The 14,540-nt window shown below is 38.4% G+C and overlaps 1 protein-coding gene across 2 annotated transcripts in view; it reads right to left on the minus strand.

Moving 5' to 3' along the window:
* Nucleotides 1–2,463: 2,463 nt before the first annotated feature.
* The window catches only part of LOC125459215 (synaptotagmin-7-like), a 637,664-nt gene continuing 625,587 nt past the window's right edge, over nt 2,464–14,540 (minus strand). For both annotated transcript variants that reach the window (XM_059652015.1, XM_048545304.2), the window contains one exon: nt 2,464–12,283. In XM_059652015.1, coding sequence (XP_059507998.1) covers nt 12,179–12,283 — 105 coding nt within the window. In that variant the 3' untranslated portion in view covers nt 2,464–12,178. The remainder of the gene's footprint in view (nt 12,284–14,540) is intronic.

The following is a 14,540-nucleotide window of genomic DNA, read 5'->3' on the forward strand; positions in this document are numbered from 1 at the left end:
AGTATTCCTTTGAGAGGTTAAAGAGAGTTTGGGGCCAAACACACAGCAGAATCTGCTGGCAGCAGTAAAGCAAAAGAATAATTGAAGTTAGGAACAACGTGAAGCTTGTGGTCAAAAATAGAAGATAACAAAGTGTGAAGCTGGATGAACACAGCAGGCCAAGCAGCATCTCAGGAGCACAAAAGCTGACGTTTTGGGCCTAGACCCTTCATCAGAGAGGGGGATGGGGAGAGGGTTCTGGAATAAATAGGGAGAGAGGGGGAGGTGGACCGAAGATGGAGAGAAGAGAAGATAGGTGGAGATTACAAGAGAGTTGCAGAGGGAGAGAGAATCCCCGAGGTTTGTCCGGAGGGAGGAGGGTAACTTCTTCAGGTTAGGCATCCCTGGAAGAGGCTTCGCATTGAGTTTAAAATTGTATCAGTGATAATGGGAACTGCAGATGCTGGAGAATCCAAGATAACAAAGTGTGAAGCTGGATGATTTTGTGCGCTTGAGATGCTGCTTGGTCAAGAATAGAATGTGTTTTTGAAGACACACTGGGATGTTGAAACATTGAGAGAGCACCAGCAGGCTGGCAAACAGACCTGGAGAAGAAAAGCAATGAAGTGCTGCCGAAAGCAACAAGCAGCAGGACAAAGTAGCGGATGCAGGAACTGCTCCAGGGTTCAGGAGAAGCATGGAAGGCATTCTACCCATTTGTGGAAACACTTTAGGTAAGAGAGAGACCACACCAGGCCCTGGAATGTAAAAAGTGTTTATAATAATTTTACCAGGTATAGGACTGCTTCAGGGTTCAGTAAGAATCCTGGGTGGTACAGTGGCTCAGTGGTTAGCACTGCAGCCTCACAGCACCAGGGACCCGGGTTTGATCCCAACCTTGGGCGACTGTCTGTGTGAAGTTTGCACATTCTCCCCGTGTCTGCGTGGGTTTTCTCCGAGTGCTCCGGTTTCCTCCCACAGTCCAAAGATTTGCGGGCTAGGTGGATCGGCTATGCTAAATTGTCCGTAGTGTTCAGGGGTGTGTGGGCTATAGGGATGGGTCTGGGTGGGATGCTTCAAAGGGCAGTGTGGACTTGTTGGGCCGAAGGGCCTGTTTCCACACTGTAAGGAATCTAACCTAATCTATAGTTTGATCAGTTGTGCCGATGTTGCATGTAAGTATTAGGAAAAGAAAGCCAAATTCACCACAATCTGTAATTGAGGATTACATTTGTGACGTTTGTCTGGGGCCATTTCGATGATAGGATGGCTGGAGAAGTGTAAATTTACCTCTTTGGTAGGGGTAGGGCATACTTTACTTTAGGATTGCAAAAAGGCATAAACTCATTGGAGCTGCCAAACCTGAGAAGAAACTACCCAAAAATACAAATGTTTTTGTGTGTTTGTCCACATGCACACAGCATTGGAGGATTTATGCTGCATGTCTGACTTTTCAATCTATCAATCAGTTCCGCAATGGGGTACGTATGAAATGATCATTTTGTTAGACAAATTCGACTGTATTTGCTTGGAAATATTTTCTTATATAGGAATTGAACATTTGAGATTGATTTAAATAATTTCACGATTTTGTTTGCATCCAAGAGACTGTGTTTGTTCGATAGTGACATCATCAATGACTAATAACTTAGGAAGCACTGTGACAAAAAATAAATTTATGTCTGTGCTGAATAATAGGTGAATTGGCATGTCGAGGGAAGGGCAACAGATGGTGGTTAAGGATATGAGCTGTTGGGGCTATAAAGGGCCGTGGGAATGATTGTGGACATTTGGGGTATGAGGAACAATTGGAAATGTGTAGATTGACATTGGGTGGGGAGTGGGTCAATGGGCATAAGGTGCCATAAGAAGGTACATGGAGAGTGGTGATTGAGCCTGAGTGCAAGGATTTCATATTTTAAGCTTTCTTTTCAAATCCTCAACATAGTGCTGGAGCCCTGAGGCAGACTTTCAGCCCAGCAGCAACACCACCGTCCACTCATTCTTCCAACTGTATAAAAAAGTCCATCAGGTCTGATTTCCTGCATGACTGATCATCAAAGATTGCTGCTTTTTGGTACCTCTGAATCTGACTGTCACCGGATGACGAGTCAGGTGGGTATATATACAACCTGCAGTTGGACTCAGTGCAAGGAGGTACATATTACGTTATATGTGGCCTTGGCGTTTGCGTGTCCCATTGAATTGTTGATTACTTTTAGCCGTAGGTGTTGTTTCAGTCAAAGTAGTCTATGCTTTGAGAGAACTGCCCAGGGATTTCCTAAATGTTAACCAAACCAAAGGTCCAATTTTTAGTAACAAAATGCTGTTATTTTCCACTTAATTGCAGTTCATGATGTAAATGAAACAACAAGCTAACTTTCATTAACGGTAAAGTGTACATTATCTCTAATTTTGGATTTTGCAGTAGGTTTGATCTTAGAGGTGGGCTTCGCATAAAGAAACATTCCAGAGAGTAATAAGTGCTTTCCTACTGTTTATTAATCATAACTAAGACTTTTTCCACAAAAAAGAGTAAAGTTTCAAAATATATTATCTCAGAAAGAAATACTCTACCATATACATAATATAGATGAAGTCATCTCATACAAAATAATTTACCTTCATGAAATACATTCGCTACCAAACACAATAAAAATTACAATCTTTATCTATCAGCTTTTTTGAGGTACCATCTGCACGTTTAATCTGAAATGGGTCAGATTATTGGGTGGGGGGGGGAAGATAAAGAACGGTACAAGGAGACTGGATGACAACAGAAATTCAAAGACATCATCTACAAAGACTGGCTGGAGACAGACACTATTTCCACGGCAACAGGTTGATGTGCTTCTGTATTCAAATATTGCTCAAACTATGAAGAAATATTATTTCATTTACATTATACTGCAGAATTTTTGAAAAAAACATTGTGTTTGGAGCAATCAGAAGTCAACTAACAGAATAAAGCTCTGTTATTATCTAGATAAAGCACATCTGGCTTCAGCCAGTCTGAACTGGTTTTCTATCAATATACCACCACCACTTGGCAGCTAAACCTATGTATCATGAATATCCTATACAAAGTTGGCAAAATGTTACATTGCAATTTGTGACAAAGAAGCCATAGCAGTCTCTAATTCATCTTACCCAAGAGCGTCAAATCGCCCAGTCCATTTTTTTAAAAGGACCAAAAAATGCAATAAATTCAGGACTGCATTACCTTGCATTAAGATTAAACAGTCTGTACAGAGTTGTAAAAACCTAACCATATGTTCATTTATATGAAAACTTCAATTACAGCCAAACTAGCATTCAATGTAAACATAAAATAAATCTGGTTTCTGCTGTCCTGACCCTGATCACAAGGGATAGGATACTTGCCAAGATTTTTTATCCACCAAGACTAAGGCTTATGTTGAAAGCTGTGATCCCATTCTTTGTTGGGCTTTCATCACCTAATTTCAAATCTACCACAAATTACATCGCACATATATTTCTCCCTCCTCCCCATACATACAAATAAACCATGCATTGTATCATAGTCAGCATTCTTTTCTGCTTTCTTTTTAACTTGCCCTTAATTATTTGAAAGAACTTTACAAGCATTCCCATGAATGCAGCAAGAATCCATATCCTATAGTTTTTATTTGCTCCCTAGTTTAATGCCATGGTCACGCTCATGATTGAAAACTGTAAAGGGATCTAGGGGCAGAATCTTCAATCCTTAGAGCTGGTGAGAAAGGGAAATTATTGCTTGGTCCTGGAGAGATACTCAATCGGTTCCCACAACCTTTGCAACTACATTCTGGGTAAGAAGGTCCACTTCCACTAGGGCTTTTTCAACCCAGTACTAATTAAGCCCTTAAGTGATCAATTCATGGCCACATAAAAACCTCAACTCACCACCTCCCTGATGCTCTACCTTCCCAGCAATTGAGAAAAGTGGCTAGTTGCCTACTTGGGAAACCTGACAGCAATCACAAGCATGGATGATGTGCAAGGTGGCCTCAAAGTTTACCACAAAACCTTTCCTCAAACCTCCCTTTCTCCATGAGGATTAAATAGGAACACCTATTCTTGCAACTGGATTCCATCAAAAGTAGGCCTAGGTGGTCTCTTTGAAAGAGATTGCTGCCCTTTGGATTGACTGGAAGTTTTCAGAGACCCAGGATGCCAGGGTTAAGCGTTACTCTAGACTAAGAAATCTGCCTATGCTCTGTCAGCTCAAAATGAGTTGATTAATGTAGCTTTGGCCCTAATGCTGATATAACTTGACCTATGTGTTAATCACTCCCAACACATCACCTGCTACACTTTGACATTCATAATTGTGTCCCCAATCTTCAAAGGACATTAATTTCAGGAATTTGTAGAGAAATATTATTCTGTAGCTGGTTGATGTGATGCCCAAAATATTGTGCTTGTGTGTTCTTTACCACCTTGTTTTTGCAATTCTGTTTCCATTTTTAGAAATTAATTTCCTATATACAATCATTTGACACATTTTGAGTTTGTTTTAAATTCCTGTTTTTGTAAGCTATTTTTCTTCACAATATGAGCTTAAATGAATCCGTTTTCCCATGTCCTAAATTTCAACCTGACCACTAGAGGCAGAGAGAGATCTAAGACCAATCATTCAGTGAAATGTGCCTCCTGTGTGTGTATCTGCCTCATGCATACATTTCTTAGAGAAGAATTGATTTTGGGAGACTTTCTTTTCCATTTGCTTTCTAACTGTAGGTGAGAAGTTCCATAAAACTTTGCTTGAAGTTCAGCCAATTTAAATCAAACAGCCATGTCTATTCAGTTGAAGCAATACAATTATATTCTAGCATTCCCCTATTACTGAATCAGCAGACTGGTTCTGTAACATACTTTGGGCATTAATCCCAAATTTCATGTGTAACTGTAACTCTGAAGCCATTATGCTGAATGTTTGGTTTGATTTTTTTTTCCATCTGGGAGAAAGAGGAAGGATCGGAACACACTGGGCGTCATTATTGAAATTTCCCCACGAATAGAGCAGTGTGGAACGGCAGTTCAAGTGAGCCAACCTTAGCAGCATCTACTGAGCTAGAATGGTTAAACAGTGTTCCACTGGCTGGCCTGAACAAAGCTGTATATTCTTAGCTAACATAATATTTGAACACTGTAGATTATTTTTAAAAAAATTCAGTAGTTGATATTATTACTAGGTAAAACCACAAATTTACAATATCTGGTCTGTACTGTCTATGTTGACAAAACCATGGATCTGTCCTCAAACAGCAGAACAAAATATCACCTATGAAACTGGGGATACAGCGCATGTAGCAATGGCACACCAACAGAATACCCTTGTAAGGTGAAATCACACTATGCACCTACGTTAAAATAGTGGCCAAGAAAATTGCACACATATGGTAATGCATTTATATAATAAAAATCACATAGCACCATTTCATGGTGTTGAAGCCTTCACCTATATTTCAACCTTTAAATGATTTATTATGCATATATTTTGCACACAATGGAGTAATTTGGCAGACAAACAGAGTATCACACCTGAGAAGTGATAAATTGGCCTTTCACTTCTGCAATATAATTTGGATTACCTCTCCTTTTAAGGGGGCCCCTACTTCTCGACAGACCACCTCTTATTTGAGACAGGTTGCCTCACCACAGTGACTCTTTAAAATAAACTGGAAAGGGAAGTAAAGATTTATCACTTTATGGACATCTGAAGGATTGTAGACAGTTGGAATGATGACTAATTTTTTGCAGGCAACCATTTTGATCTCTAATCCAACTGGGTTTAAAGCAGCTTCAAACTCTGCACTGCAACCAACTGCAAGAGATGTGATTATATGTAACCCTGAGTGAAAATGATTTACTCAGGCAGTATAGAAATATTTCCTGCAAAATGAATTGGTGAATTGCAATGTTGCAGTCAATAAATACATGGCTCACTATATTACTGAGCTACAAACTGGGACATTTCCAGGTAATAATCCATCATTTGTGCCGAGATGTCAGCTGTGGCTCAGTGGTAGCATCATCATGGAGGGAGTATTGCATTGTTGGAGTCACTGTCATTCAGTTAAATTGAGGCTCCTTCTGCCCTCTCAGGTAGAGGTAAAAGATCCTATGGCAGTAGTCAAAGAGAAGGAGTCTTCTCCTGGTGTCCTGGTCAACATTTATTTTAATGTTTTTTCTAGTAACATTTTGTGCTGATTGGCTGCTGCATTCTAAATTTTATAAACAGCAACTACACTGCAACAGCATTTGTTGCAATGTCCTGAGCTCATGAAAGGTGCTATATAGATGTATTTCTGGGCTACAGGGAAGTTATTGTCCAGATGTGCACAAAATTTACTGCACTAAAACAGGCCATTCGGCGCAAGTGGTCTATGCTGGTGTTTAAATTCCACAATAGCCTCTGGCCTACTTTGGCAAATTCTAACAGTATAGCATTCTATTCCTTTGTTCCCTCTCTTCTATACTTCACAAATTTTGCTCAGGGAGGATGGGAAGAAAAATTAGCACTTTTTTTTCAAATTTACATATTTTGCCCACAATTTGTTTTTACCTTCAGAAATTAAACGTTCAAAGACTTGATAAAAAGACAAAAAAAATTCAAATACCTAGGGCTGGATTATATTTACAATCTGCAAATTGTGCTGACCTTTGCTCCGGGGACAACAAAGGCAGTATAAGGAATGGGGACATATCAATGTTAATTATTGATAAACTGAACCACATTTACATCAAATTATGCCAAAGCCATTCTGGAACAAGACAGGATTGGGAAGAAGTTAAAGTGATGAGGAAAAGTATTTAGTTGACATTATGATGGTCATTATGTCATCTGTTCTTAAGGAATTCTACACCAAATAAATCCTGTGCAATCTTGCTGACTCAATTTTATTAAATCAAGACTGCTGTATGTCACCAAAATGTTTTTGCTAATTCATTTAGATGATGTTGGGTTCATTGGCTAGGCCAGCAGTTTTACCAATCCATAATGACACCCTGCTTTCTTGTACTGTTGCAATCCATTGGGCAAATATACATAGCATAACATTGAGACTAAAGTATCAATTAAAACAGATGGTTTGTTTTTCTATTTCTACAGCTGCAGTTTTATATCACATACTTCCACATATATTAAACTTACACTGAACTAGATTGACTAACTAAATTCAGTACCAACATCAAGAACGTTCAAATTTCAATTCTGCTGCCACGTTGTAATGATTTGAGGGCCAATTTCTTAAACCACAGATATGCAGATTTATGTTTGATTGGGACTTGAATTTAAATGTACAGGCTGCATTTCAAAATCTGTTATACAGATTTTCCAGCAACAGTACTGTCCCAGCTGCCTGTGTAAAAGTACAACTAACTCTCCTCAAAATTTTTCATCAAATGAAGTTGTCATCAGACTTTCAGTCATTAGCAAGAATTCAGAAGACAATGTTAAATTTATATCATCCTTCCCTTAAATTAATCTTGACGCAGGAGACAGGGTACAAAGAAAAACCTAGAAACCAAAACTTACACCTGCAATCATTGTAAAAAAAAACACCTAAAAAAAGAGAAAGGTTTTCAAATGACAAGGCTTGATTGATGTACCCAGGGCATATTAGTTTCCCCGAGAAGGCATGGGTTCTCATTGGGTAAAAATGTTGAGGGTCGGGGAGGAACCAACAATATCTACTATTAAAAAGACACTAAAGCCAAAATCAACAGAATGGAAAAATGTATATTTCCTAACAGAGCGGCAGTTTTCTAGAATGGAGCTGGTTACATTCGGTGACAGCCTGCATTGATTAGCACCTTTACAATAAGAGTTAGATGAATTTTTGACTAGGAATAGGATTTGATGGTTAAATTGCCACCATAGATGATCGAATACAGTATGGAAAGACAGTGTTTCTATTAAGTTGTGATCATGGGAATATCATCTTTGAAAATCGATCAGGGTCAGAATATCATTTCAGTTTTCTCTGTGGATGTTTTGTCCACTACTTTGAGTAAATTGTCTTTTCAAATACATTAGAATGAGCCCATACTGAGTCTGTTGTAAGAAATGGATTAATTGGTTAGGCTTCTGCAACTGTGCATAATTTATGTTCTTCATTTTAGTACAAGCACTTGAACTCATCCTTTTCAATCTTACTATAATTTAATATAGTACTTTTGTCTGGTTTACAAAGTAGGATCAGGTACTATTGATTAAAGACAATTCAATATCGATTAAAATGCAATTGTTTTCAAAGTATATTCAACATTGAAATCTTAAATGCGACAACTTAAAAAGCTGTTGATATATTGATGAATAAAATTTCTAAGTGACTCAAATCTGCCCAAATCATCTTTGAGTTTTGATAAAGCCTGCCTATCTCCAAAATATGAAGTTATCAGTAGACATAAAATGTTCGGTCAAGATTCACCACTTAAGTTTAACCTTTGATTTGATGCCAGAATAGCCTGAAGAGTAACTATAACGATTATTCATAGGGCATTATAGAACTATAACCATTGTTGGCACATCATAAAAGAAAAATGCAGCTTTGGAGATGAGGCCAATAAAAATTATTCCAGATTCAGATAGGGAATGAGATTGGAGGAAAGGGTTTAAAAATTAATTTCTAAATCCTTGACAGAAGAACAGAAGATAATTGATGAGGAATCATACTGATGACTTAGTTGAGGGAATTTTTTTTAAAAAATTCATTCACAGGACAAGGTGTCACCAGCTAGATCAGCATTTATTGCTGTGGGTCTGGAGTCACATGTAGGCTAGACCAGATAAGGACATTTGCAAACCAGATGGTTCTTTCTGACAATCGACAGTGGTTTTAATGGTCATCATTCTTAATTCTAGGTTTTAGATTTGAATTCAAATTCCAACATCTGCTGTGGCAGAATTCAAACCGGGGTCCCCAGACGTAACTTAGTGAAAAAGTACTCTGAAACAGATAATACAGGAATTTCCACACAAAGAATGATAATTTTTTGGATCAATCTAGTGGGTAAATAGTAGAGATACATACTTTGTAAAAGTCCCAAGCTAATTTGTTTGATGGGAAGGAAAATTCTACAACCAAATTAATGCTTTATTACGCTTCATTAATATTTCACTTTAATTATCTTTATGCTAGGATACATAGACTGAATTTCTTCTACATTTCATCTCTTTCCCAGTATGTTGAATTACTCATTGCTTTTCTCATTCTTTTTGACAAGCTGAATGATTCAAACATTGGACAAAGTAGAGAGAAGATCTATAACTCTAATACCAGATAGATGCGTTGTTTTAGTCTGTATGAACTTTCTAGATTCTTTTCCTAAATCTTCCCAGAATATTAGTTAATGTTAATTTATCAACATGTATCTTTGCTTCCCTCCCCAGAATGCTACTGGGTTGGCCTAGGTTAAATATGGCTAGACGTGAAGGCCAGTGATACAATTAGAATCTGTCCAGCAGATGTGTTAGCTTTCTAGCTACCTTGGTCCATTTCCCTCTATCTGAAACACAATGTGAGAAAAAGCAGTGTTATGCTGAATTACCAGTTCCCAACAGACAGGTGTGTTAGCTTATGTTGTGAGATTTGGGGTACATGGTCAGTTTTCTACATTTTAGTGAAATCTATTTCTGAGCATAAATTCAAATAGACATCTAGAAATAGCACATTAAAAACTGTAAGATTGCTGACTGGAATTTGGATAGAGTATTGAAGAGCATAATAAACTTGATACTTTAATAGATTGAGGTGGCCAACATCACGTTTAAAGCAAATCAAGAACTAATATTGTGAACCTAGCAAGAATGCTTTCTGCATGTGTACTCCTTACCTATAAATTCACATAGCAGGAGATGATAACAACACATCTCACGAATCTTCTGACCATTGAGCTGAATGGATAGATAGAGTTTAGTTTATATGCTTGCATTTTCCCCATATTCAATAGCTGAAATTCCATCTCAGAAATGTGCAAATAGGAAACTTAACTGTTTGATTCAAAATTAAGGAAACCACAACTAAATGGAATGAGTGAAAATGAAAAATAGGTAATACAGATAGTTAAATGTTGGTTCTTCATCATGGTCCTGGATTGAAATAAAGGTCAGAGATAGAAATCTCTCTAATATACTTGTTTAAGGATCCAATGTGAAATGAGATTAGGCAATTTTTATCTTACTGGCATGGGATGAAAGCACAGACTCTGTATAATATGGGGCATCAAATTGGCAAACCCAAAGAAGGTCCACAAAAAGGAGCATGCCAGTGTGAATCCACAAATTATGGATTTTTTTTTGCTCGCAGTTTAGGGTGTTCCTCTAAGGTCATTGTCGACACACATTGAGCATTTACTTGCAGTCTAACAATATTGTAGCCGACTAGCACCTTCATGACACAGGACGTTGGATTTCCAAAATGAAAATGATTTCCATTCCTCAGCACTAAAACACTCATGTTAAGGAAAACAAAATTCACACAATCAAGTGGAAAATGGAGATCACCTTTACCTCAGACACCAGGCTGATTGAAAAAGTTGCTTTTTAAGCAGGTGTTCAATAGTAGCTAAGCAAAGAGACTCCAACTTGTCTTCTGTCTGTCATCACTCTATAATAACATGGCTTAAACTGAGAACACAATGCCTGAGAAACTGGAGGTGTGACCCCATGATCTATCGCCTTATTTAATTCTCCAGTCTTGGCTTTTATTGTGCTGTTCTGTTGTCTAGGCTGGTTTGTTTCTCTAGATATTTAAGTTGCAATTAACTACTAACAATCTCAATACAAGATGTAATACTAGACATCACATTCTCATACAAGTCTTATATTCCCCTTAGTTGCAAAACTGCGTCTCAATCTTTAACAAACAAAAAGACCTGCGGATCATGAAAATCTGAAACAAAACAGAGCGCTCTGGAGAAACACAGCAGATTAGGCAGTGCCTGTATAGAGTAAATAGAGTTAACATTCTGACGAGAGGTCACTCGACTTGAAACATTCACTGCTTTTTTTCCCCCCCTCTACTGATGCTACCTGACCTGCTGTCTCTCTCCAACAATTTGTTTTATTTCTAAACCTACCACTATTAATCTGACTGGGAGAAGTTCATTTAGCAACAAATTTTAAATGAGACAAGAAAATGGCTTTATCAAGGACACCAGATGCCTGTTCAATGTCCTTAAAACCTCCACTCTAATTAAACTGTGTCAAATATACCAACTGCAGCTATATTGTTTACCACACAACAATATTATTTTAAATGTACCTGACCATAATGCAAAACTACACAGGATTTGCATGGAAGTGACCTACAGTGTTACAGTACAGAATTTTTCGAAATTTGACAGTATTTTACATTTGCTGTCAGTTTTCTTTAGGAATTCCAGGCCAATACTGTATGTAAAACTATAGAATTTTCGCTTGCTGCGGTATAGTAATTCTGTAAGCCCTGGATAAAGAAGAGCTAAGTTAAAATACTGAGTAAACCAGACACTGTCCACTTAAAAACCACCTCTAAAAATCCAAAATCCATTAACATCTTATTTTTCATAACCAAACTGTGCATTTTAAAAAGTGCAGAGAAAATCACCCACACATTAAGGGCATGGCTGAGTACTTACATTGTGTGCACAAAAACACACTTTCTATAATTACAGACACACAAACACAGACAGATTTTAAGTTCCTGCTTTTCTCATTTTCCTCCCTCTCATTGTGTTGACTCAGATAAATAAACAACTGCTAGCATCTACACCTGCACCAGAATACTACAAATGTCAGCTCATTCCAGAAAAAGATACAAGTTTTTTTTTTCGATGCTGCAACTTCCTTTACCACTGGAAGAACGGTTCTTTTTTTTGTCACATGAAATAAAAACTAAAATCTAAGCCACGTGACAACTGGCCACAGACTCCTCAGACACAGAATGAATTGTGCCACTACCAAATTATGTGGGGATTTATAAGAGGGGAGGGGAGGAATGTTGAAGCACTGGGTTGATATGATCTCTTGGCTGAAAAGAAATGTTGCTGGCAGCTCAATGCTATTCAGTCCATGGCATATGGATTGGCTGCTGGGCTCCCAGAGTGTTGACTGAGTGATCTGTGATTTCAGTCCACGTGTTTCATTGTGCATACTTAAAATGTCAGGATTAATCAGATGTTTTCCCCTCTTTTTTGGTTTGATGAATAATCATGCCTTGAGTTGGTGCCACTGAGCCACAGCATGTCGCGGCCGCCCAATCATATCCTTCCAATGCTTGACTTCTCCAGGCCCACTCTTCCAAGACAAGTATATCTGAGGAGAGAAAATGACATGCATCAAGTTGACATTGTTAAACAGCAAGTAATGTTAATATTTTTAAGTTTGATCCCCATTTTCTGATAACATAGCTAAACATCTGCGCAACCTACATTCCTTCTACTTAAGGAAAGAGTTGGGCAAACACAATTGATGTTTCTTGAGTAGAGAAAGTGCCAATGGTATTTAGTATCTGTTACAGATTCGCTTAAGCTGCCTTCCACTACAGAAATAAGGAGCCATTTGTCAATTTCTATGATAAAGAATCAGTAAAAAGTGGACAAATACGTTCAAAGGCAGCTACTCACACTCAATGTGTTCACTTTTTGGAGGGAAAGCATTATTTAGTTCTAATCTTTTACTGTAAATGTACTCAGGAATTAATAACGTGGGTAACATGTGATAGTATGATAAATGAGAATTTAATGGATGATACACACCAAGTTAGTCCATTTGGCAAAATGGTAGCCAGCGTTGTGCCCAATCTGGGGCCAGGCTTTATGCATTTTGACATGAAAATACAAAAATTCTCAAAGAGTCATCTTTGAACTCAAAACAATAACTCTGTTTCTCTCTCCAGGGATGTTACCAGACCTGCTGAGTGTCTCCAGCATTGACAATTAATTCATTGTTACATACTTTCCAGGTATGCCCACCTTGAAGAAGTTCTGCCCTTCTCTGACAGGACTTCCATTTTTATGTTTCTTCTGTTTCCCTCCTAATATCTGCCACATCTCTTTCCTCCATGACACTCTCTGGCTCTACCTTACACAAAGTGGATACCAACTGAAATTCCACCCATTCATGTTTTGAATCAATCCAGGATTACAGATACCTCTCAGATGAGAAACAGTCCTCAGCCAGCGTTTCCTGCTGCATCCTGAGATCCAAATTCATTGCTAACTGCCATCACATGCACACTCTTGACCCATCACTTCATCAGCATTACCTCAAAGTTGTCCTGATTCTCTGTTCCATGTCATTCCATGTCTCGTTAGAAGCTTTATCAAGAAACCTTTTCTTTTCCTTTTGGCTCCAAAATATCTCAGCCCTTCCGGATTCTTTATCCCCTTTGCCTTCCTCTCTTATATGTTGAATATTCTGTGTTCACCCAACAACTTATTTTTATCCTTTTACACTTCCACGTCAATAGATTTTGGCCACAACTTGATGCTGAACTCTTCTTCCATCATGTTTGCCACTGTGTCCATTTCTTTGGACAGAATTCCTCTCCATGCTCCATGCTCCATGGACTCTTTCACCCTCCCTCTAGCCTCTTCACTTCATTATGAATCATTAAAAGGGCTAAAACTACATTAATTTTCCTGCTTCTCTCACCAACTCTTCAATTCTTAATTTAATTCTTTAATTAATATCTCTGAATTTCTTGCACTCCATTGTCTCATGTCTAACCCTGATTTTGTTACCAAGCGTAATGATAAGGGTGGTGCTGACATACCTTGCAAGGCTGAGCATCAGTTCCCATACATTTCTTCCTATGACCCTACTGCTGAGCATCAAGTAGTGTTTCCAGGACCGTGACTGATCTCACTCTATCCTTCCTTCCCAGAATGAGAATAGGGTTCCTCTTGTCCTCACTTTCTACTCCATCAGTCTCTGCATTGAAGGAATCATCCTCAACCATTTCTCTCACCTCCAACACAATGCTTCCACCAAACATATCTTCCCCTTTCTTCTATTGATGGTTCCCTCCATGAAACCTTGGTTCACCCAAACACTTTAACCCATTCCAAGGAATTGCAGACGGTGTGAGGCTTGCCCTTTTACCACCTCACAGCCCCAAACACAACTCGCACACCTTTCAATCCAGCCTACTATCCTTGTTGGCCTCCTTTATTGCTGGCACGACCAAATATAGGCTTGTTGGAACACTTTAGCTCTGTCTGTCAGAACGACCTGAGTTTGCTTGCTATTTTATTAAACCGTCTTGTTCACATGCCAATATTTCTATCCTAGGCCTATGGCCATGTTCCAGCAAAGTTCAAAACAAGCTGGAGGAACAATATCTCATTTTCCACTGAGGCACCTTAAAAACTTCAGGACTCCAACACTGAGTTCAACATCTTCAGAGTACGAACACTGTCCTTCAGTTTGATTGCTCATATAATCCCCCTCCCATCATCCATGTGTCATATTTGTGCCTGGTTGGCTTTACTGTCAGCAGTACTGACCTCTTTTCTCCTTTTCAAAACTGTTCACAGCTATTTTATAACTCATTCACTCCTTTACCACC

The sequence above is a fragment of the Stegostoma tigrinum genome, chromosome 17, assembly GCF_030684315.1.
Source record: "Stegostoma tigrinum isolate sSteTig4 chromosome 17, sSteTig4.hap1, whole genome shotgun sequence".
Classification (NCBI taxonomy): Eukaryota; Metazoa; Chordata; class Chondrichthyes; order Orectolobiformes; family Stegostomatidae; genus Stegostoma; species Stegostoma tigrinum.